At 48.3% G+C, this 21,093-nt stretch overlaps 1 protein-coding gene across 5 annotated transcripts; it reads left to right on the forward strand.

Annotated features, from left to right (window-relative positions):
* Positions 1-1,471: 1,471 nt before the first annotated feature.
* Positions 1,472-20,965, forward strand: kif11 (kinesin family member 11). 5 transcript variants are annotated; one of them, XM_030378670.1, is made up of 27 exons: positions 1,472-1,572; positions 1,675-1,799; positions 3,875-4,004; positions 5,075-5,172; positions 5,306-5,384; positions 7,128-7,316; positions 10,143-10,267; positions 10,371-10,461; positions 10,653-10,798; positions 10,884-10,980; positions 11,225-11,320; positions 11,558-11,646; positions 11,733-11,820; positions 12,395-12,468; positions 12,932-13,025; positions 13,115-13,186; positions 13,284-13,419; positions 13,708-13,880; positions 13,963-14,088; positions 14,347-14,505; positions 16,678-16,763; positions 16,841-17,001; positions 19,619-19,737; positions 19,888-20,107; positions 20,272-20,429; positions 20,570-20,671; positions 20,748-20,965. In XM_030378670.1, the coding sequence occupies exons 2-27, from the start codon at positions 1,741-1,743 to the stop codon at positions 20,844-20,846; spliced, it is 3,066 nt and encodes a 1,021-aa protein (XP_030234530.1). In that variant the 5' UTR covers positions 1,472-1,572; positions 1,675-1,740; the 3' UTR covers positions 20,847-20,965. The 5 variants fall into 5 exon arrangements, with proteins under 5 accessions (XP_030234530.1, XP_030234532.1, XP_030234533.1 ...); XM_030378672.1 differs by having other exon boundaries at positions 20,751-20,965; XM_030378673.1 differs by having other exon boundaries at positions 7,128-7,313.
* The last annotated feature ends 128 nt before the right edge of the window (positions 20,966-21,093 follow it).

The following is a 21,093-nucleotide window of genomic DNA, read 5'->3' on the forward strand; positions in this document are numbered from 1 at the left end:
CAGCAAGAGAAAGTCCATCTGCTCAAAAAATTTAATTGTTCTGGATATTTAAGGTCTAAACAGTATTCTTTGATATCTTTATATGATCTTTATCTGATATTATGTAATATGTGATAACATACAATTTACGATGCAATATAATATCCAACCAGCTTCTGGTGGTCCATCGTATTCTACGTTTCACTTATTTAAAAAATGATCTTCTATTGGATTCTCTACCCCTAACACACACACACACACACACACACACACACACACACACACACACACACACACACACACACACACACACACACACACACACACACACACACACACACACACGTATACACACACAGCAAGGTTACCTGGCGTTGAGATGGTGGTCTCGGCTCTGGTTCTGAGCGAGGGGACGGAGGGAGCGGTAAAGCGAGTCCTCGCTCCGAGAGCGAAGTGAGAGACTGAAGTTACCCGCTCCTGCCTCCTCGCTCGCCCCCGGAAGAGGTCATCGTCACCCAGGGTGTGAGTGGGATGAGACAAAGAAAGAGAGACATAGAGAGACAGAGAGAGAGAGAGAGAGAGAGAGAGAGAGAGAGAGAGAGAGAGAGAGAGAGAGAGAGAGAGAGAGAGAGAGAGAGAGAGAGAGAGAAGGAGAGAGAGAAGGAGAGGGAGAGAGAGAGAGATAGAGAGATTTGGGGGGAGAGAGCAAGACTAGGAAATAAACTATAGATGTCTTACACACACAAACAAACTCCCACACACACACAAACACACTCCCACACACACTCCCACAAACACACTCACACACACAAGCAAACACAACCCCCCCCCCACACACACACACACCCATGCAAAGACACGCACACACAAACATACACACTCTCACACAAACACGGGATATTACCGGTTTGATTTATTTATTTATTACCGGTATATATTACAATTAAATTACAATACAAACACAAGAATACTAAAAATACCGTTAATAGTTTATAAAAAAATATTGAAGTTACTATAATAACAGCAAAAAAAAAAAAATATATATATATATATATATATATATATTTGTCGTTATTATAGTAACTTCATTGCATTTTTTGAATAAATTAACGGTATTTTTAGTACTCTTGTATTTGTATTTTAATTACAAATGTAATACAAATCGTTAGCCTCATAGCATGGTTGCCTAATTCATATTTTGGCCAAATTGTGTTACTACCTAACTTCACTGTGGCTCATTGGCTAAATCCATAACCTAATCCGGAGTGCTTTTTACGTTCCTTAATCGCTATCTGCCTAAATCATATATTTGATTCATGCATTATTTAAGCAAATTACAAGAATAACCTTACAATTTGACTTAGGCTATGAGGCTAACGAAACAATTTTATAATTTTCTGTGTAGTGTTCCATTCATTTGTCAATAAAGCTTGTTAACCACATAAAAAATCCAGTCCCGTCTAGCCAATGGCGTTGGCCGGTACACTGTCCTGTCCTGCTATTGGTCGGATGACTTTTGAACGTTCAGTTTGATTTTGTGGGAGCGGCAGAGCGCGCAAGTTGTCGCTCCGGGTTGACGTTAGTTCGGTTCAGGTAAGAGGTTCTTTCAGCTAGCATCAGGCTGTTATTGTTTATTAGCCGTAGCGAGGTAATGAGATAAAACTTCGGTTATACGACGCCTCTGTTCTCCAGCAGTACCGAGAAGGACCAGGACCAGGACCGAGACCAGCACCAAGACCAGGATCGAAACCAGGGCTCAACATGTCGAGTCTGAAGAGAGATGAGCGGGGCAGCAACATCAAGGTGGCGGTACGGTGCAGGTGAGGCTGCTTGGGGGGCGTCTGGTTGCTCATCGGTGGACTCGGGGAGTCTTGGGACCCGGGGGGGTTAGGGTTTAAGAACGATTCGTATCTTCAATTTGTCTCGTCGCTGCAGACCGATGTGGCTATCACTAAAGCTAACCACTACTACTACTACTACTGCTGCTAGTACTACTGCTCATACTACCACTACCATTACTACTTATTCAGCTAGTACCTTTACTACTACTACTGCTACTTCAGCAAATACTACTTCGGCTACTACCAGTACTACGACAGCTAGTACTACTACTACTACTATCAGTGGCGGCTGGTGTTTTTTAAAGAGAAAGGACTGCGTGCTTGGTTGCCATTAGCCTGCCTGCACCGTTCGTGGACTGTGTGGCATACGTATGTGACACTCAAGTTGTTTCAGGGTGTTTTGCTGAACTACAAAATATCAGGATGGGATAATTATGTGAATTGATACAAATCCAACAGTGGCAGCATTGTACTTTGAAAGCTGGTGGGCAGCATGTTTAGAACAAGGGCAGAAGGAAAGGATGCATAGCCAATTAGTCAAATCAGCCCTACTCTTGATTTGTAAAACTAAATCAAAAAATCTGGGCCTATTATTGCCCTCAATGACTAAAGCTATTGGTTGTAATTTGGCTATGTTATTTTCAGCTACATTTGTTTTAAGAAAAATAGAGACACAATACCAGAAGTATGCCATTTAATATGCATCATGCTCTGAATCATTCACTAACATCCTTTCCACAATGTCAAACAGAACGGTCAGAGTACAATATCAAACAGAACGGTCAGAGTAACAAGCAATTCAAAGAACAACAAGAACATTATTTCACAACTATTTACATGGGCTGCAAGCCTAACATTGTTTGAGGCAAATGTGGATGTTAATGGATGTTTAAGAATGTTGGTCATGGTGTTAAGCCAATTAAGAATGAGTTCATTTATAGATCAAGTCAACCCTCCTCGCGGGCTCGCAGCTCGGTCGCGGGCTCCGCAGGCTGGCCGCAGGCAGCCCTGCCCGGCCGCGGGCTACGGAAACGTCAATATAAGCGAACAGACTGTGCCGCAACGAACAGTAGCACACCGCTCGGTGGAAACGAGGCATTCAACTGAGCGGGTTCGTTGGTTCTCGTAGCATAGACTTGAGGGGATAACCCCTCCCTCCGGGCTGCCCCGCAGCCAGGACTCCTGCTTATTGGTTCATAGCGTAACCAGGGCTTCAGCCTATTCGTGAATAGACGTAGGCGGGATCCAGATCCCTTAGCTAGTCACTCCAAGTAAGCGGAGGACTTTCCTCCTTTCTCCCATTGAACTCCATGTTATTCACCGGCCGCCAACATTTTCGGGGAAATCAATGGGAGTCAATGGGGACTGAGGGAGGAACGTCCTCCCTGAAGTAATTTGCAATAGGCGATAGGGGGTGTTAATGTCCCTTTTACCCAGGGAAACAAACATAACATATACAAAGGCATTAAATTAGTCCTATTTAAGGGCAGTTATTCATTATTGTAGTCTGAACAATCTACATTTTTTATTCTCAAATGTTAAGGAGGATCTTCCTCCATCTCCTCACTGGAGAAGCCTCCAGTGACTACTATAGATAGTAGTGCCACTACTACTACTAGTGTTACCATTACTACTACCACTACTTCTGGGGCACTTTCATCACAGCGAGTGCATCTCGTCGCAGACTATTCTTTAGGCAGATTATTAGCTAATTTCAATGTGACAATTTGACCGGAGAGATACAATTTTGTCTTGACATTCAATTTTTCTATTACCGTACAACGGAAACCCTGTTACTAATGGCTCATATCACGTGGCTAGATCTTGACTGGAAGGATAATGGGAGTTGGAAAGGGCGTGTCGTGCTTCTGCCTTCTCACACCGTGAGACAGGGTCGTGGCTTAGAGTGTCGCGATTTTCACAGCCCTAGTGGGTAGGTTGTGATGGGCCGATGTTTGTTGGTACCGTGGGACTGAAGTGCAGGCCCTACTTGTGTACCTGCTGGGAGAAGACGGCGGAAACTAAAGCATATCTCTGTGGTCTCCTCCTGGCAGACCGTTCAACGCCGCTGAGAGGAAGAGCTCTCCCTGCGTGGTGGACTGTGAGCCCAACAGGAAGGAGGTGACCCTGAAGACCGGGGGGCACAACGACAAGGCAACCAGGAAGACCTACACCTTTGACATGGTGAGTCCCCCTTGGGGGGTCCTGATCCATGGGCCATGTGGTCCAGGAGTCTGGGGTCTTTACAACATAGGGATGGACCCAGGCACCACTACATATGGCTGTCTGTCTCCTACAGGCTCCAAGTCTCTGTCTGTCTGTCTGTCTGTCTGTCTGTCTGTCTGTCTGTCTGTCAAGGGGGGGGGAGAAGTGGGGGATTTCGCGATTGCTCATTTAACAATATAATAATAGTCCATCAACCTATCTGACCAATGTTCGCAGCAATCACTTCCCTGTCGTCATTGTGTCAATCCAGCCATTAGCGCGCAAGGGGGAAAAGGTGATTGGTGATTGGCTCCAGTAAAAGGGGATCGGAAACAGAAAGCAATGTATTGCTCCTCTCCAGCCCCGGTTGCAGAGCAAATTCAAATCGCTGGCAGAACGGGCTGTCTAACACCGTAATCGATCTAAACCATAACTGCATTGTTTGCTGCGTTACCAAGTTGTCTATGCTGACTTGGGGTGCGGGATGTTCAATAGCAATAAGGTTGAGTTCATAAGGCTAACGTTATCTTTTCTGAGTCAACAATAATTTTGGTCAGGTGTGTTTGGGCGCACATTGGTAAACTCCAGATGTCGCAGACCGTCTTCACTGTGCCAAATATCCCGCTGCTTCGGGTTTTCCTTTTGCAGGCGCGTTGAGAGGACGAGCGGGTGAATCAGCTGTCAGTGCGATTGCATGTATCAGTGATACGCGGGTTGATCCAATAAGTGGTAGTGTATACCCGCGCACCATTGGCATGTATGCGCGCTTGTCTCTGTGAGTGCGTGTGTTCGAACGAGGACGACAGGGAGATAGAGTGCTGGGAGATGAATGAACGAAACAATATTTATGTTTCAGAATCGTAGCTGAATCAATTTGTGGAGGTCTGTGGAGCTGCGCCACACATTGGTCTATGTATGGGAAACAGTGGTGTCAGGTCTCTTTCTCTGTGTCAGGTCTCTGTCTGTCTCCATCTTTCTCTCTCACTCTGTGTCAGGTGTAACTCTCTTGCTCTATGTGTCAGGTGTTACTCTCTCTCTTTCTCTCTCAGGTGTTTGGCCAGTCGGCGAAGCAGATTGACGTTTACCGGGGCGTGGTCTGCCCCATCCTGGACGAGGTCATCATGGGATACAACTGCACCGTGTTCGCGTGAGTGGTGTTGACGGCCTTGTGTAATGTCATGAACTGTCATGTTGTGTGTCTGGGTACAATGTGGTGTGGGATGTGCTGTTGCGTTTATTGGTATGATGTAGTGTGTGATGTTGTGCCTCCTGTTCCCCAGGTATGGTCAGACTGGGACAGGGAAGACCTTCACCATGGAGGGAGAGAGGAGCGAAGGAGAGCAGTTCACCTGGGAGGAGGTACTGATGCATAGTGTATACTGCTGATACATCGTGTATACTGCTTATACATTGTGTATATTGTTGATGAATACTGTATACTGCTGATACATACTGTATACTGCCGATGCATACTGTATACTTCTGACCACCAGAGTACTTATACATACTGTATAGGGGTGTAACGGTACACAAAAGTCACGGTTCGGTACGTACCTTGGTTTTTAAGTCAGCAGCAATGAAAACACCAATAAACTTGGTTATGGCATTTGCATTTCTGAATTCCCAAACAGGGGTTGTTGAAATAGTGTCATGAGCTGGGTTTGCACAGCTCGTTTTTTTTTCAACAGCAACAGTGATAGTAACACCTATCACTGTTGTGCCTTTTCAAATGCGTGTGCTAGGGATGTGCATTCCTGTCAAAAATACTATTCAATATTCGCTGAGAAGTATTCGAATAATATTCGAAAATCGGTCAATCAAGAACCCCCCCCCACGCACGCACCTCGGATACACACACACACAATGACGCAGGGAGAGGCTTTTATGATTTGTATGAAATCAATCTGTTTATTTCAACAACTGCGCCATGAACATTCAACATCAAAATTATTTCAACGTGGGCTTAGGCAGATAGACCTACATGTGCCGAAAACTGATCGCTATTTATTTATTTATTTTACTGAACACAGCCTGCATGACGGTGAACTAGGCGCGTCAAAAACAAAAAACACACGGTGTGTCTTTTTACAATTTATTTGTTACCAGCATTCGTAGTGTTAATTAGCAGAGAAATAGTCCGCCAAAGAAGTTGACGTCGCTTAGCAAACGAGGATGCTATTCACCACCGGAAGTTGTGAAGGCCCATGCAAGTCAACGGAGCGTTCAACAGCATTGAGAGGAGCCGTGTAATAAATAACGATGGTCACATTCATTATTCGATATTCTAAATGACTCCGACTATTCGATCATCGTTGCCCATCCCTAGCGTGTGCATGTTAAAAGTGCTATACCGTACGTAGACACGGAGAGCCCTCCATAGCCGGAGAGCATCCAATATTTTTTAACTATCCGTCGACGCCATGGACCTATTGGTCAGCGCAACGGAGACGGCAAGTGCTCTGATTGGTCCTCTAACAAATTCATTTCCGGAATCACTTCTCCGGTTTGACTTTGCACCTTAATTACTGTACATTGCTTACTTTGCACCTTAAGGACCAATGAAACACCAAATAAGGTTTTAAAAGCTTTGGAAGTTTATTTACAACACTGCTTACATGGTTTGTTGTCAACATAGATCGGGCGGCGAACTGCATTGCGTATCCGACAACCCAACGGAGACCTGCTGAGGGGTCTCCGTAGTTACGGAGTCGGATTACAGAGTCGGAGTAGTATACTTTGGCTAAACGGTCCGGGTGGAACTCCGACTTCCGCTCCGAAGTGCCTGTACCGTGACGGTTCGGTACAAATACGTGTACCGTTACAGCCCTAATACTGTATACTATAAACCCCCCCCAATGCAGAGTGTTTGTAGATAATTTATACTGCTGACCAGGTAACACACAGTACTGCCACTTCCCCGTGGATGGAGAGGTCAGCCGAGGTGACGTCAGCTCATGATGTGGTTTTAGGTTGGGGGTCTTTAGGAGATGAAGCTGGCCGGCTCCCGACTGCCACTAGAGTCTTGCAGGGCTCTGCATACCACCTCTAAAGGACCCAATCATGCTGTTGACCTCATGTCCGTCTGTCTGGCTGTGTGTGCAGGACCCCCAAGCGGGCATCATCCCCAGGACCCTGCATCAGATTTTTGAGAAGCTCTCTGAGAACAACACCGAGTTCTCCGTCAAGGTGTCTCTGCTTGAGATCTACAACGAGGAGCTGTTCGACCTGCTCAGTACCAGCGATGACATCACAGAACGCCTGCAGCTGTTCGACGACCCCCGCAACAAGGTGGTGGTACAGTGGGGGAGAGTTGTATAACGGTGTGTGTGTTTGTGTGTAACAGGGAGGGGGTGTATAACCAGGCATGAAAATCACTCACCTTTCGGCGAAATTCGCCGTTTTGAAACCAAAATAGGTGACCTCCGTGAATCGTGTAGATTCGATGAAAAAATATTTATGGGGTGTGGGGGGGGGGGGGGGGGGGGGGGTTCAGAGGCCGGCCAGTTTATAATCCTCCGTAAAGTGCTGTACTTATGCTGCGTTCGAGTATTCTCTGCGAACCGACTGGGATCTCGGATCTGACGCCATGCCCACACACAGGAAAACATGGACGCCACCCGGAAAGCTTTTGTCACGGTAGCATTGGCAGAGGACCAGGCGCTCCAAAATAAGTAGGCTATAGGCCATAGTCAAGTAAAGTTTATTTATATAGCACATTTAAAACAACAGTAGTTGACCAAAGTGCTGTACACGAATACAACGGTTTGTGTGTTGCAGCATGGGGAGAGTAATGTAAGTTTGTGTTTCGGTGTTGGTGTAACGGTGTGTGTGTGTGTGTGTGTGTGTGTGTCAGCGGGTGGTGATGCTGTGGGTTTCAACGGGGGCTGATCGGTATGGAGTCAGTTTCCTGCCATAATTCAAACCTGAAAAAAAAAGTTTCAAAGGCTTGTAAGTCTGGGTTTGAAAACTCAACACCTTGTAAAAAAGGTTTTGCAACACTGAAAAAATAGATTATAACCTGAAAAAAAATAAAACTAAAATTCAAACATCTGTAAACATGATTTTGTGTTCTATTTTATCTTCTTCATCATTTTCACCAACACATTTTCAAAGTTCAAACAATTTCACCAGCCCATTTGCAGAGTTTCAAATCTGGCACTGTTCTAACAGTGTATTTCATTGTTGCCCGGTTTTGAAACCTTGTAAATGGGATTCTGCAAATAGGTGTTCATACATTGAGAAATACGTTTTGAAAGGTTGAATATTTAGTTTTAAAAACTTGTAAAGGTGTACGTTTACGACATTGCACCGTATTTTTTCAGAACTGGCTTTTCAGCACTGACTTTTCAGAGATTTGACCACACAGGCGCAAGCCTTGAGTCACGTGAATATTGGCAGTGTTCTGACGCCACTCGTTTTGAAACTCCTGAAAGTCGAATCTGAAAAAGAAAAAAACGTTCCTGGGGGCAGGACCATTTAGCTCTAAATCTATTGGTTGCTCTCGGCTGACGTACATTCCAATCACATGTGCCGTTCACCGGGCTGTGCGTGATTGACAGTGCTCTGCCGATGACACGAATAACAAGCGACTTTCACGGTTGATTTTGATTTCCATTTTCTGGAACCAGAAGCTGTGTTCGAAATCGTTCCCTATACACTCGTTCCCTATTCCCTATATAGTGCACTATATAGGGAATAGGGAACGAGAATTCGGACACTACGCCTAACATTTCTAAACGTCATTTGCGTCAGTTTATGCGCCTGGTATTTGTGTTACGTGATGCGCCGACATCATCTAAACAAACCGGGCTGGAGGTTGTATTGATGTTGAATGTTACATTTCCTTGTTCAAGTTTTTTTAAATTAATTTTGAATGTTAAATCCCAAATAAATTGTTGACATTTCTAAACCCAAGCCGGAGACTCCATCATTAAATGTATTCGTTTTCGCGGTTATTCAGCTTCTTCTTCTCCCCTGGAAAAATACAACCGCATTGCATTGTGGTATACGGGAGTAACATGTAGGGAACATCGTATGTACCCTATTTTAAGTCCACTATATAGTGCCCTATATAGTGGACCACTGAGAATTCGAACACCCTACAAAATGGCGTGCACCCTATTTAGTGCACTACATCCATGATAGGGGACGATTTCGAACACAGCTAGAGTCTCATCTCCATAGGACGCGACTAGCAAGGACGCGTCCTAGCAAGGCTGCAGCCTTCACTTTGGGAAACAGCCACGGTTCCAGAAAATGGAAATCAAAATCAACCGCGAAAGTCGCTTGTTATTCGTGTCATCGGCAGAGCACTGTCAATCACGCACAGCCCGGTGAACGGCACATGTGATTGGAATGTACGTCAGCCGAGAGCAACCAATAGGTTTAGAGCTAAATGGTCCCGCCCCCAGGAACGTTTTTTTCTTTTTCAGATTCGACTGTCAGGAGTTTCAAAACGAGTGGCGTCAGAACACTGCCAATATTCACGTGACTCAAAGCTTGCGCCTGTGTGGTCAAATCTCTGAAAAGTCAGTGCTGAAAAGCCAGTTCTGAAAAAATACGGTGCAATGTCGTAAACGTACACCTTTACAAGTTTTTAAAACTAAATATTCAACCTTTCAAAACGTATTTCTCAATGTATGTTGTTTGCAGAATCCCATTTACAAGGTTTCAAAACCGGGCAACAATGAAATACACTGTTAGAACAGTGCCAGATTTGAAACTCTGCAAATGCGCTGGTGAAATTGTTTGAACTTTGAAAATGTGTTGGTGAAAATGATGAAGAAGTTAAAATAGAACACAAAGTCATGTTTACAGATGTTTGAATTTTAGTTTTATTTTTTTTCAGGTTATAATCTCTTTTTTCAGTGTTGCAAAACCTTTTTTACAAGGTGTTGAGTTTTCAAACCCAGACTTACAAGCCTTTGAAACTTTTTTTTTCAGGTTTGATTTATGGCAGGAAACTGACTCCATAGATCGGGGGGTAATTGTGTGCGTTACTGCGGGCGGGGGGCTGATGTAACGGTGTGTCTTACAGCGTGGGGTAACATTGTGTGTTTCAGCAGGGGGGTGATGGTGTGTTACAGCGTGGGGTAACGGGGTGTGTGTGTGTTTCAGCGGGGGGTGGTGGTGAAAGGCCTGGAGGAGGTGGTGGTCCACAACAAGGACGAGGTCTACCAGATCCTCAAGAGGGGGTCGGCCAAGAGGAAGACGGCCTCCACCCTCATGAACGCCTACTCCAGGTAACTCGCTGGTCTGGGTCCCTGGTAGTACAGGTGTGTTGTCTGGTCTATACACGTTGACCTGACTGTAACCCCTCCCCCTCTGTCTCCTCTCCCCCTTTAGTCGCTCCCACTCTGTGTTCTCCGTCACCATCCACATGAAGGAGGTGAACCTTGACGGGGAGGAGCTGGTGAAGATCGGCAAGCTCAACCTGGTAAACACCTGGGCCTCATTTATCAACCACACTTACACACACGTGCAGAGGTACAGCCTCACTGTACCTCCACCTGAGGACAGCCTCACTGTACCTCCACCTGAGGACAGCCTCACTACCTCCACCTGAGGACAGCCTCACTACCTCCACCTGGACACAGCCCCACTGTGCATCCTCCTGTTCCTTCTCAGGTGGACCTGGCCGGCAGCGAGAACATCGGGCGTTCGGGAGCGGTGGACAAGAGAGCCAGAGAGGCGGGAAACATTAACCAATCACTGCTGACGCTGGGCCGCGTCATCAACGCTCTGGTGGAGAAACGTCCCCACATACCCTACAGGTAATACTACTGCTAGTTCTAGTACATGACGGTAGGCAGGTTGATGTTGTCATGGTGATGACCACCCTGTTGTCTGTGCCCCCAGGGAGTCCAAGCTGACCCGCATCCTGCAGGACTCGCTGGGAGGCCGCACCAAGACCTCAATCATCGCCACCGTGTCCCCCTCCTCCAGCAACTTGGAGGTACGCTGGGATAGCCAGGCTAGGGTAGCCAGGCTAGGGTAACCAGGCTGGGCTAGGATTGGTTGTGCTAGCCAGGCTAGGATAACTAGGCTGGGGTAGCTAGTCTAGGGTAGCTAGGTTAACAAAGTTCTTTGTCGGGGACAGCTAATGTCATGCCAACAGACTAGCTGTAGCATAGATTATTATTATTATTACTCGTCTTCATTGTGTTGGCAGCTGATGGCTGACCTTTGACCCCATCTAGGAGACCATGAGCACCCTGGAGTACGCCAGCCGGGCCAAGAACATCATGAACAAACCGGAGGTCAACCAGAAGCTCACCAAACGCACCCTCATCAAGGTACCACATGCGAGCCCTGTGCATTTAACATATGATGAGCCCCCTCACGCAGTTCCCTGTGCATTTAGAACATTAAAAGCCCCCACAGCTATGTCCATTTACCACATTGAGAGCCCCCTCCCCTTAACATGTACATTTACCACACATGTTGATGTGCTAGTGTATATGTATGGAGGTGGTGTATTGATGTGTGTGTGTGTGTGTGTGTGTGTGTGTGTGTGTGTGGGGCCTCTCCAGGAGTACACAGAAGAGATTGAGCGTCTGAAGAAAGACCTTGCCGCCACGCGGGAGAAGAACGGAGTGTACCTGTCCTCTGAGAGCTACGAGTAAGGACTCTTACTTTGAAATCGGGTGGGCTCCAGGAGGGCTTTTATGTTGAAGCGGTGTTCTCATGAAGGTGTGGTCTTCCCAGGAGCATGGTGTCCCGTCTCTCGCTGCAGGACGAGCAGAGTGGGGAGTACGCTGGACAGATCTCTGTCATGGAGGAGGAGCTCCGCAAGGTTGGACTCTCTTCCTGTCTCTCTACCTGTGGCTCTAGGTCTCTCTACCTGGCTCGATGTCTCTCTACGTGTCTGCCTGTCTCCTTGGTCTCTCTACCTGTGTCTCTAGGTGTCTCTACCCGTGTCTCTAGGTGTCTACCCGTGTCTCCTCGGTCTCTCTACCTGTCTCGATGTCTCTCTACATGTCTACCTGTCTCCTTGGTCTCTCTACCTGTTGCTCTAGGTCTCTCAACCTGTCTGTCTCCCTGTGTGTGTCTGTCTCCCTGTGTGTGTGTGTGTGTGTGTGTGTGTCTCCCCGTGTCTGTCTGTCTCCCTGCGTGTGTCTGTCTCCCTGTGTGTGTCTGTCTCCCTGTGTGTGTGTGTGTGTGTGTGTGTGTCTGTCTCCCTGCGTGTGTCTGTCTCCCTGCGTGTGTCTGTCTCCATGCGTGTATCTTTCTGTCCTCCTGTGCTTGTGTCTGTCTGTCTCCCTGTGTGTGTCTGTCTGTCCTCCTGTGCGTGTATCTGTCTCTCTCTCTGCGTGAGTGTGTGTCTGTGTCCCTGGGAGCGCTGGTGTCTCACCCCTGTCTCCCTCCAGATGACGGAGCTGTTTGAGGACCAGCGGGACCGTCTGGACCAGTTCACTGTGGACCTTGAGCAGAAGGAGCAGAGGTAACGTGAAACAGGACCACCACGTAGACCTGGTCTGGGGGGGCTCTAGACCACATGGGCCTGGTCTGTCGGGGCTCTAGACCACACAGACCTGGTAGCCCTGGGGAGGGGGGGTCAGGGTAGCCCTGGGGTGGGTTGGGTCGGCTTAGCTCAGGAGGTAGAGCAGATGTCTTGTAACCGAAAGGTTGCTAGAGTGTCGATGTGTCCCTGAGCAAGACACTTAACCCTAAAACTGCTCCTGACGAGCTGGCTGTCGCCTTGCATGGTTGACTCTGCCGTCGGTGTGTCAATGTGTGTACTAACCGATGTAAGTCGCTTTGGATAAAAGCGTCTGCTACATGCCCTAATTGTAAGGGTAGTTCTGGGGTGGGTCAGGGTAACCCTAGGGTGGGTCAGGGTAACCCTGGGGTGCGTCAGGGTAGTCCTGTAGGGCTGATCTTGTGCTGACTGCTGTTGTCTCCAGGCTGGAGAAGACCACGGAGGAGCTGGAGCAGGAGAGGTTTGTCTGCAGTGCGCTCACCTCCACCCAGGAAAACCTCTACAACACAGCAGACCAGGTGAGACCAGTTAACTACGACTCGCCCCTCTCACGTTAACTACCCAATAACTTGAGGTTAACTCGCCGTGTTCGTTGACTGTGTTGTAGCTGCTGTCGACGGCTCAGGAGAGCACCCACCACGTCTCCGGCCTTCATGACAAACTGGACCGCAAGACCCAGGTAAGACCTCTGCTGTGATGGCGTGCTCAGAGGAAGTGACGTAGTGAGGGATAAAAAGGAGAGTGAGGGGAGCTGACGGAGGCCGTGTGGTGTGCAGGTGGAGCAGCACAACAGTGGCGTGCAGCAGAGCTTCTCCCAGCGGATGGACGGAGTGTTCAGCTCCATGCAGAGCACCATCGCCCTGCAGAGCAGCAAGCAGCAGAGCATGTTCAGCAGCTACAGCCAGGCCGTTGGTGAGCTCCTCTGTTTACCTCCTCCGTGTTTACCTCCTCTGTCTATGTTTGCCTCCTCTACGTTAAACTGCTTAAATCAGGGGGTGTAGCTATGCTAACTCCTATTTTCAACACTGTTTTACTCCGTGTGTTCAACTATGTTTAGTTAGAGTATCAAACCTGAAAAAGATCCAAGCCCTCCCTTCAGGTTGCCCACCCAAGCCTCCTGTAGTCTACCTTTAACCCCGGCCTGATGTAAACTCCCGTAGGTTTAACTCCTCTGTGTGTCTGACTCCTTCCTGCCCGTAGAGAAGTCTCTCTCCATCAACCAGGCGGCTCTGAGCCAGGCCCAGGTCGCCATGGAGACGCTGGTGGGCGGAGTCCGGCAGGTGATGTCAGAAGGCGCGGCCCAGAGCGAGGGGAGATGCCGTCAGCAGGAGGCGCTGTGTTTGCAGAACAGGGACGAGTCCCTGGAGCGTCTGGTGAGGCCTGGCTGCCCTCTGACCTTGACCCCGTAACCCTCCCCAGGGCCGCTCTGACCTAACCCGACCCTGTGTCCCTCAGGAGGAGCGCCAGCGCGACGTGGAGCAGGTGCTGCAGGTGCACGTGCTGCTGGGTCTGTCGGCGCTCCAGGAGCTGGGCTCCTCCCTCAGCAAGAGCATGGAGGGTCAGAGGGAGCTGGTCCAAAAGGTGCTCCTCCACTTCTTTTCCTCCTCCTGCTTCTCCCCCTCTGACCTTGTTCTCCCTCATTAAGGTCTAAGAGACCCTGTTTTCCACCCCGTGTCTGAATGTGGAGGCCTCCAGGACGGAGGGGGCGCTGTGTTAACACCTGTCTGTCTGCAGGTGGAGGCCTCCAGGACAGGGGGGTCATGTGTTAACACCTGTCTGTCTGAATGTGGAGGCCTCCAGGACAGAGGGGGCGCTGTGTTAACACCTGTCTGTCTGCAGGTGGAGGCCATGCAGAAGAGTGGGGAGATGCTGCGGGCTTTCCTGCTGCAAGAGATTGAGGACCTGAAGGAGGCCAGCGCGTTGGGCATCGGCGCCATGCAGGAGGAGCTCCACAAACACCAGGAGGACATCCGCCAGGCGCAGGAGGAGCACCTGGAGGTGAGGGGGGCGGGGCCTGTAGGGAGGGCTCTGAGGGGCGGGGCCCCGGAGGGAGGGGGCTGGGGGGAGGGCTCTGAGGGGCGGGGCCTGGAGGGAGTGGTCTGAGGGGCGGAGCCATGGATTAAAGTTCTCCGTCGCTACGACGGATTTCCGTCATTTGGAGTTCACAGAGGCCACTTCACATCTCCGATAACGTCGGGACAAATTTACAAACAGGCGTCATTTGGATAAACTAATCTCATATTAAGGATCTAAATAGGTACTTTCTTGCATAAAAAAATATTAAAACTTAAGAAAGTGATGTATTAACAGCACTGAAGCGAGAATTAAAACAGCTTTTAGCAGCTTTACCGCTACCGCTGCCGCGGTAAAATTGTCAAATTATATAGTGAGTATTTAAAAGGTCTACCGTTAAAATTGACTGAAAACACAAGCATTTTAATGTACATCCCGATTATATATTAAATATATATTAAATATATTATATTAGGGATGGGCACGAGTAGTAAATTCCAAACTCGAGTGATCGAAGGAATTCCTCGAGGATCAATCGAGTACTCGTTAAATCAAATCTATTTTTAGAATGCAACGCATCTGCAGCAGGAATAGGCGGCAGGCCCGATGATGAACGGCAATATTACCAACCAAACATGTAATGCTTATTCTCCATCAAAACAGTCAGAGTTATCAGAGTATTCATTATTTATTTTTGCAAACGTTCAAAACACATTTTCCTTACAAAAATAAATATGCGCAGCGTCTCACAATTTAAATCACGTCGAACCAAGGCCTGTAACAGTTTAAAAAAAACGAAACAAGTAGCCTAACCATTGCAAATAAATGCTTAAAGCTGCAAATAAAACGGCAGCAAATGGACTATGGAAATACTCAGAGTTGTGATCTTCTCTACACGCCCGGGATTACAGCTGCGTCTTGCGGCGGTGAAAATAGCCGACACACTTTCACCGTTGCTGCGGGTCTGCTTTCCCGAACTCACCGTTGTGTTTCAGGAGCATATGTTGCCGCATAGTACTTTCTGGTAGCTCGATTTCGCTTGGCATATTTTACATTTCACCTTATGATCTCCTATTTCTTTAAAGTATTTAAATTCTTCGCTGCGATTTGCTTTAACCGCCATCTCTTAACTTTTTGAATTCTGGCGTGCCTGCACACGGCACGGAACGCGCCATGGAAATGGATGCATTTAATTTTCTTTGTGCCCACGTCATCCGTTAGTGGCGCCGACAGAAAATTGATACATTTGCTTCAGAAAACTTTGTTTGTGTGTGTGTATATGCCAACTCGAGTTTGCCTGTCCACCAACCGAGTTCATTTGTAACGAGTAGTACTCGAGTAATCGATTCCTCACGCCCATCCCTATATTATATACAAATGTATATATATACACACCATTTTCGCGCCACATCTTACGTCTCTTTGTTGTGTTAGTGTTGAGTGTCAGAGCGAAAGTTAAGCTAGTATGAACTCCCTTATAATGATTGACGGCTCTGATGTATCGGATATTGATAAAACACAAAAAAATAAATGGAGATGGGCATGGCTGACGGAAACGGGGAACGATGGTAAGCCTTTTTTAGAGAGTAAAATATGAGACAAGCTTTGCAAAAAAAAAATCTTAGAGTCTAATTGAAAAGACAACAAAAAAATTGCAATAGATGCAAAAGAACAGCTGTTTAAAATCCTCCTCCTGTAAAACAGTATTGGTCGAGCATTTAAACGTGATGGCTGCATTTGGTGCTGACGTCTTATACATTTGTATTTCTTAAGCAGGTGTCAAGTAACCTAACCTGGAACATGTTTCACACACTGCACGGACTTGGCTGTAGCGCGAATAAAATTTCAGTCAGAAGATTTTTTTTCACTTTAATCCCTGGGCGGAGCCTATAGGGAGGGGTCTGAGGGGCGGAGCCTATAGGGAGGGCTCTAAGGGGCGGGGCCTGGGGGGAGGGCTCTATGGGTTTGAGGGGCAGGGCCCGGAGGGAGCAGTCTAAGGGGCAGGGCCTGGAGGTCGAGGGGAGGGGCCTGGAAGGAGGGGTCGAAGGGAGGGGCCTGGAGGAAGGGCTCTGGGGGAGGGGCCTTGTGGGTATGTTCATGAGGTTCCTAATTGTGTGTGTGTGTGTGTGTGTGTGTGTGTGTGTGTGTGTGGTGTAGTGGGTTCAGAAACGCTACCTGAAGCTGCTCCAGTCCTCCTCCTCCCTGGAGAAGCCCATGGAGAACCACCGCACCGACCTACTACAGTCAGTCCTCCTCCTTCTCTCTTCACCTCCCCTTAAGCACAGGGGTTAGCTCTTAACGTGTGTGTGTGTGTGTGCAGGAGGTCCAGCAGAGTGTCGGAGCGTACCTCCTACCAGATGGACCTCCTCGCCTCCTCCTGTCGCTCCGTGTCTTCGTCCCTGGTCCTCCTCGGCCAGGAGGGCCTGCAGGCTCTGGAGGAGGTGAAGGGGGGCGTTTCCTCCATGCAGAAGTCCACCGCAGGTAGGAAGGACTCCCCTACTGAGTGCTAATATTAGGAGTACTTATACTAAGGGCTGCTCGATTTTGGATAAAATGAAGACGCCATTTTTTTCTTTTGGTCAAGATTGAAATCACGATTCTTCAAACAATTACCGTATTTTCCGCACTATAAGGCGCACCTGAGTATAAGCCGCAGCAGCTAAATTGAATGATGTGTACATAGATAAGCCGCACTGGACTATAAGCCGCGGGTGCAGTGATGTTGCTAGGTACGCGTCCTGCGTCCCTGACGCATTAAAATCTGAAAGGACGCACTAAACTCACTATCCATGCGTCCCGGGGACGCATCTCATTTTCCCCATGAAAAACGATACATTGTGAACATTAAACAACTCGTGTTTAATCACAGTAACTGGCCAAAGAAACCTTATTGTGAGCAGACCGGACAAGCGCTGTTTCAACCCTCTGCGCATCTACTCGGCGCAGACGTGATCCCCTGTACAAAGTATCGCGACATGCTAATTTAGCCGCTACCAAAACAACTAGCTCGTCACCGCTGATTTAATTTTAACAATTAAAAATACGAACTTCATAGTAAATAAACCCACGTTTCCACTGCTCGATGCTGTGCTCATTCGTGTCGATTAGGTTGTAACGTTTAGGGGACGTGCTGTAATGAAATAAATGAAACATAATCCGGTGGTGGTGATGGAAAACTACATTGAACGGCATCCGCCATATTGTTATGCCCAAACGGCGCCTGCGCATACATCGCGCTTCCAACGAGATCCCGTTTTTCTCGAGAAACAGGCAGAGAAGAGAGAACGCAAAAATGCCACCAAAGAAAAAGATGAAACCTATTGCAGGTCAGCAAACTATTGCAGCTGCATTTTCTGTCCCCACTACTACTTCCAGCGTTTCCTGCTGGAGCCCGCCACTGGTGGCGGGGCGCGGACCGGTCATAGAGCCCATAGAGTTAAAGTCGGTGGACTCGTCTGTAACCTGTAAAATCCATAGATTAGCCGCACCGTTATATAAGCCGCAGACTCGAAAAATGGGGAAAAAGGCGCGGCTTATAGTCCGAAAATTACAGTATTTTTTGTTTGAAATTAAATGCATTTATTCAGCATTTAAAAAAAAAAAAGAAAAAAAAAAAAACGGTAACTGAGTTTTCGATATTCTTAAACCACACGGTACACAAACTGGTCAAATAGAAAATGTTCAAATTAAAAATAATGTACAAATAAATGTGTATCCAGCTGTTCTTTAGTTTCTATAAAACTTTCAATGAATAAAATAAATATACTAGAAAATTAAAGACGGAACAACTTTTGGCGCGTTTCCACTGCAGGGTGCGGTTCGGTTCGCAAAGGTGCGGTAGCGATTGCGTTTCCACCGCCAAAAGTGGGCGTGACCCGGACTGAGCCGTACTCGTTTTGCCCTCGTCTTCACTACTCCTCCGTTGGGGTACTGAGACGCCCGAAAGGGTGCCGGAAAAAATTCGAGCTACACACCCCCTCCGTTGATTGGTCGACAGAATCGTCACTTCCGGGCGACGTGGGGATAAAAACAAACAAACAGTAGCCTCGAGGTATTATTCTTTACAATGAAAATGTCGCGTAAAACGCTTGCTTGGGCGAACAAGGAGGTGGAGAAGTTCATCTGCATTCTTGGAGAGGAAGACGTGCGTTCAACTTTTCCATTGTTTTTATTGAGCAGGCTACACTGTCGCGCTGCTATGATGTCACGATGTTTACGTAGCAGCCGCGGCGATCGACATCCGGCCTACCATAATGGGTACTGTCGGCGGTGGAATCGCGACCTTGGAACCGAGCTGGGCTATACCGCCCCCTCCCTACCGGACTGAGGCGAACCGTACCGCACCCTGCAGTGGAAACGCAGCATTAAATAAACTTAAAGTTACTTTTTTAGTGCACTGACACATTTTTTATCATAATTTATAAACGTTTTTTGTAAACAACACTCAACGAATTGCATTCTGTAAAATTATCCAGTAATGGATTAAGGCTGGAAGGACTGGCCTGGCCAATAATACTCAGAACTCACTGAAATGAACTTGTCTTGAACTTCAGAATCATTTTAGGTGAATATGGCACATGCTTAAAGTTTTTTTTTGCCAGAAACACCAGCCTGTTAGAATGATCAGGCTTCAGAGATGAGCGCAAGCAGGAAATACTATTTCCACTAGTGCTTAAGACTCGCTCTGTAGAGAAACTTGTGGCAGGAATACACAAATATTTCCTGGCCAATTTTGAAAGACGTGGGAACATCATTTGGGTATCTCCACCACGTCAGAGGGTCCTCCTCAGGATCTAGTGTCTCCATCTGGAAGTACTTGTCTGTGGAGACCTTGAAGAAGCTGCCCAGGGCTCCGTTTCCCGAAAGTATCGTTAGGCTAAGTGGATCGTGAAGTGCGTCGTACAAGCATCGTACAGTTTTCACACTGCCCCCAAAACAGGAGAACTAATACTACTACCCAGTCAGCGTGGTCAACTAATGACCAGTGTCATGGATAGTTTTAACATTAAGACAGTCCAATAGCCAAGGGGTGAGTGTTCAGGTATCCAGGTAGTTCTATGACTGTATTTAAAGTTCCCCCCCCCCCCCCCTCCCACAGGTCTGTTGGAGCGGGACTCAGCCTGGACCTCCAGGGCCGCCGAGCGAGTCGGCTCTCAGGCCCAGGAGGAGCTGGCCCTCCAGGGCCAGACCTCAGCCGCCGTCAAGGCCCTGCAGCAGGTAGGCTGGAGCCCTAGCTCCACTAGCAACTACATCCAAATGCCAATCTTTTGACTGCTAGCCTAGCTTGGTGCTAACCCGTTGTAGACGTGTTAGCTAGCCTAGCTCGGTGCTAGGCTAGCTTGGTGCTTACCCGCTGTGTGTCTCCAGGGTGTGGACGACCACTGCTCCAAGGTCCTCCAGGAGTCCGGACAGCTGGAGCAACACCGGCAGCAAGCCAATGAAATGGCCCGGGAAACCCAGGGGCGTGTTTCCAAGGACCGGGCAGGGCTAGAGGAGCAGAGGGAGGAGCTACAGAACCACATGGACACCGGAAGCCAGCTGGTGCACAACTTCCTGCAGGAGGAGCTACGACAGGATGTTCCTACAGGTTGGCGCAATTAATGTACTGTGTAAGCAGTCAGTAAGTGGTTAGCTCCTGTTAGCCGCTATGTTCAGCCCCACTCTAGCAGGGTTAGCTGCTGTTAGCCACATTGTAGCTGTAGCGTAGTGTGTGGCCTCCAGTTGTTCAGTAGCTGCTCCTCCCTCTCCCAGGCTCCACCCCCCAGAGGAGGGAGTTCGTGTTCCCCCTGAAGGTGCAACGGCTGAGGAGCAGAGGGGAGCTCCTGGAGGGGCTGAGGAACCAGCAGGAGGCGCTGCGGAGCGCCCTGAAGGAGGAGGAGGAGGAGGAGCAGGGAGGCCTGGCCAGCATGGTGCGTATACAAGGGCTTCTGGTTTAACCCGTCTCTCTCTCCGTCTGTCTCTCTCCAACCCTGTCTCTCCTCCTGTTTGACCTGTCTGTCTCTCTCCACCTGTCTGACCTGTGTGTCTCTCCCCCCCCGTGTGTGTGAAGGACTCTCTGGAGGGTGAGCAGATGTCCGAGAGCATCGTCAGCGAGAGTTCGTACGTCGACGAGAACGTTTGCTGCAAGGACGGAGGGATCCCCTTCTTCAAGGTGAGACGCTGACCTTTGACCGCTGGTCTGACCCCTGGTCTGACCCCTGTTTTGACCTCTGACCCGTTTGTCTCAGCAGAAGAAGGAGGGCCGGAAGGCAGGGAAGAAGGTGAAGGAGCGCGAGCGTCCCGCTACGCCCAGGCAGTCCAGACTCCCGCTCCACCCCCACAACTGACCGGGCTAGATGATGGATGATGGATGATGGATGATGGATGATGGATGATGATGATAATGATGATGAGTGTCTTCTCCTCTGATGGAGGATTTGATCAATAAAGATGTTTTTTAAATTTTTGGAAGTGGGTTTTGTGAAGTGGGTGGGGCAATACTCTCAACACTCACACTCGCTTGGGGCTGTTGGTTTGATCCCGGCTCCCAGCTCAGTCCAGGTGTCCCTGAGCAAGGCAGCTGACGGGTTCATG

Source organism: Gadus morhua, chromosome 15 (assembly GCF_902167405.1).
Source record: "Gadus morhua chromosome 15, gadMor3.0, whole genome shotgun sequence".
NCBI classification, from domain to species: domain Eukaryota; kingdom Metazoa; phylum Chordata; class Actinopteri; order Gadiformes; family Gadidae; genus Gadus; species Gadus morhua.

What these genes read in the sequence shown, in the direction of transcription:
- kif11 (XM_030378670.1), top strand. Translation starts at nt 1,741, where the DNA reads ATGTCGAGTCTGAAGAGAGATGAGCGGGGCAGCAACATCAAGGTGGCG. An exon ending in CTTGAGCAGAAGGAGCAGAG is followed by an intron (nt 12,469 to 12,931) that starts GTAACGTGAAAC and finishes TGTTGTCTCCAG; the next exon opens with GCTGGAGAAGACCACGGAGG. An exon ending in ACGAGTCCCTGGAGCGTCTG is followed by an intron (nt 13,881 to 13,962) that starts GTGAGGCCTGGC and finishes TGTGTCCCTCAG; the next exon opens with GAGGAGCGCCAGCGCGACGT.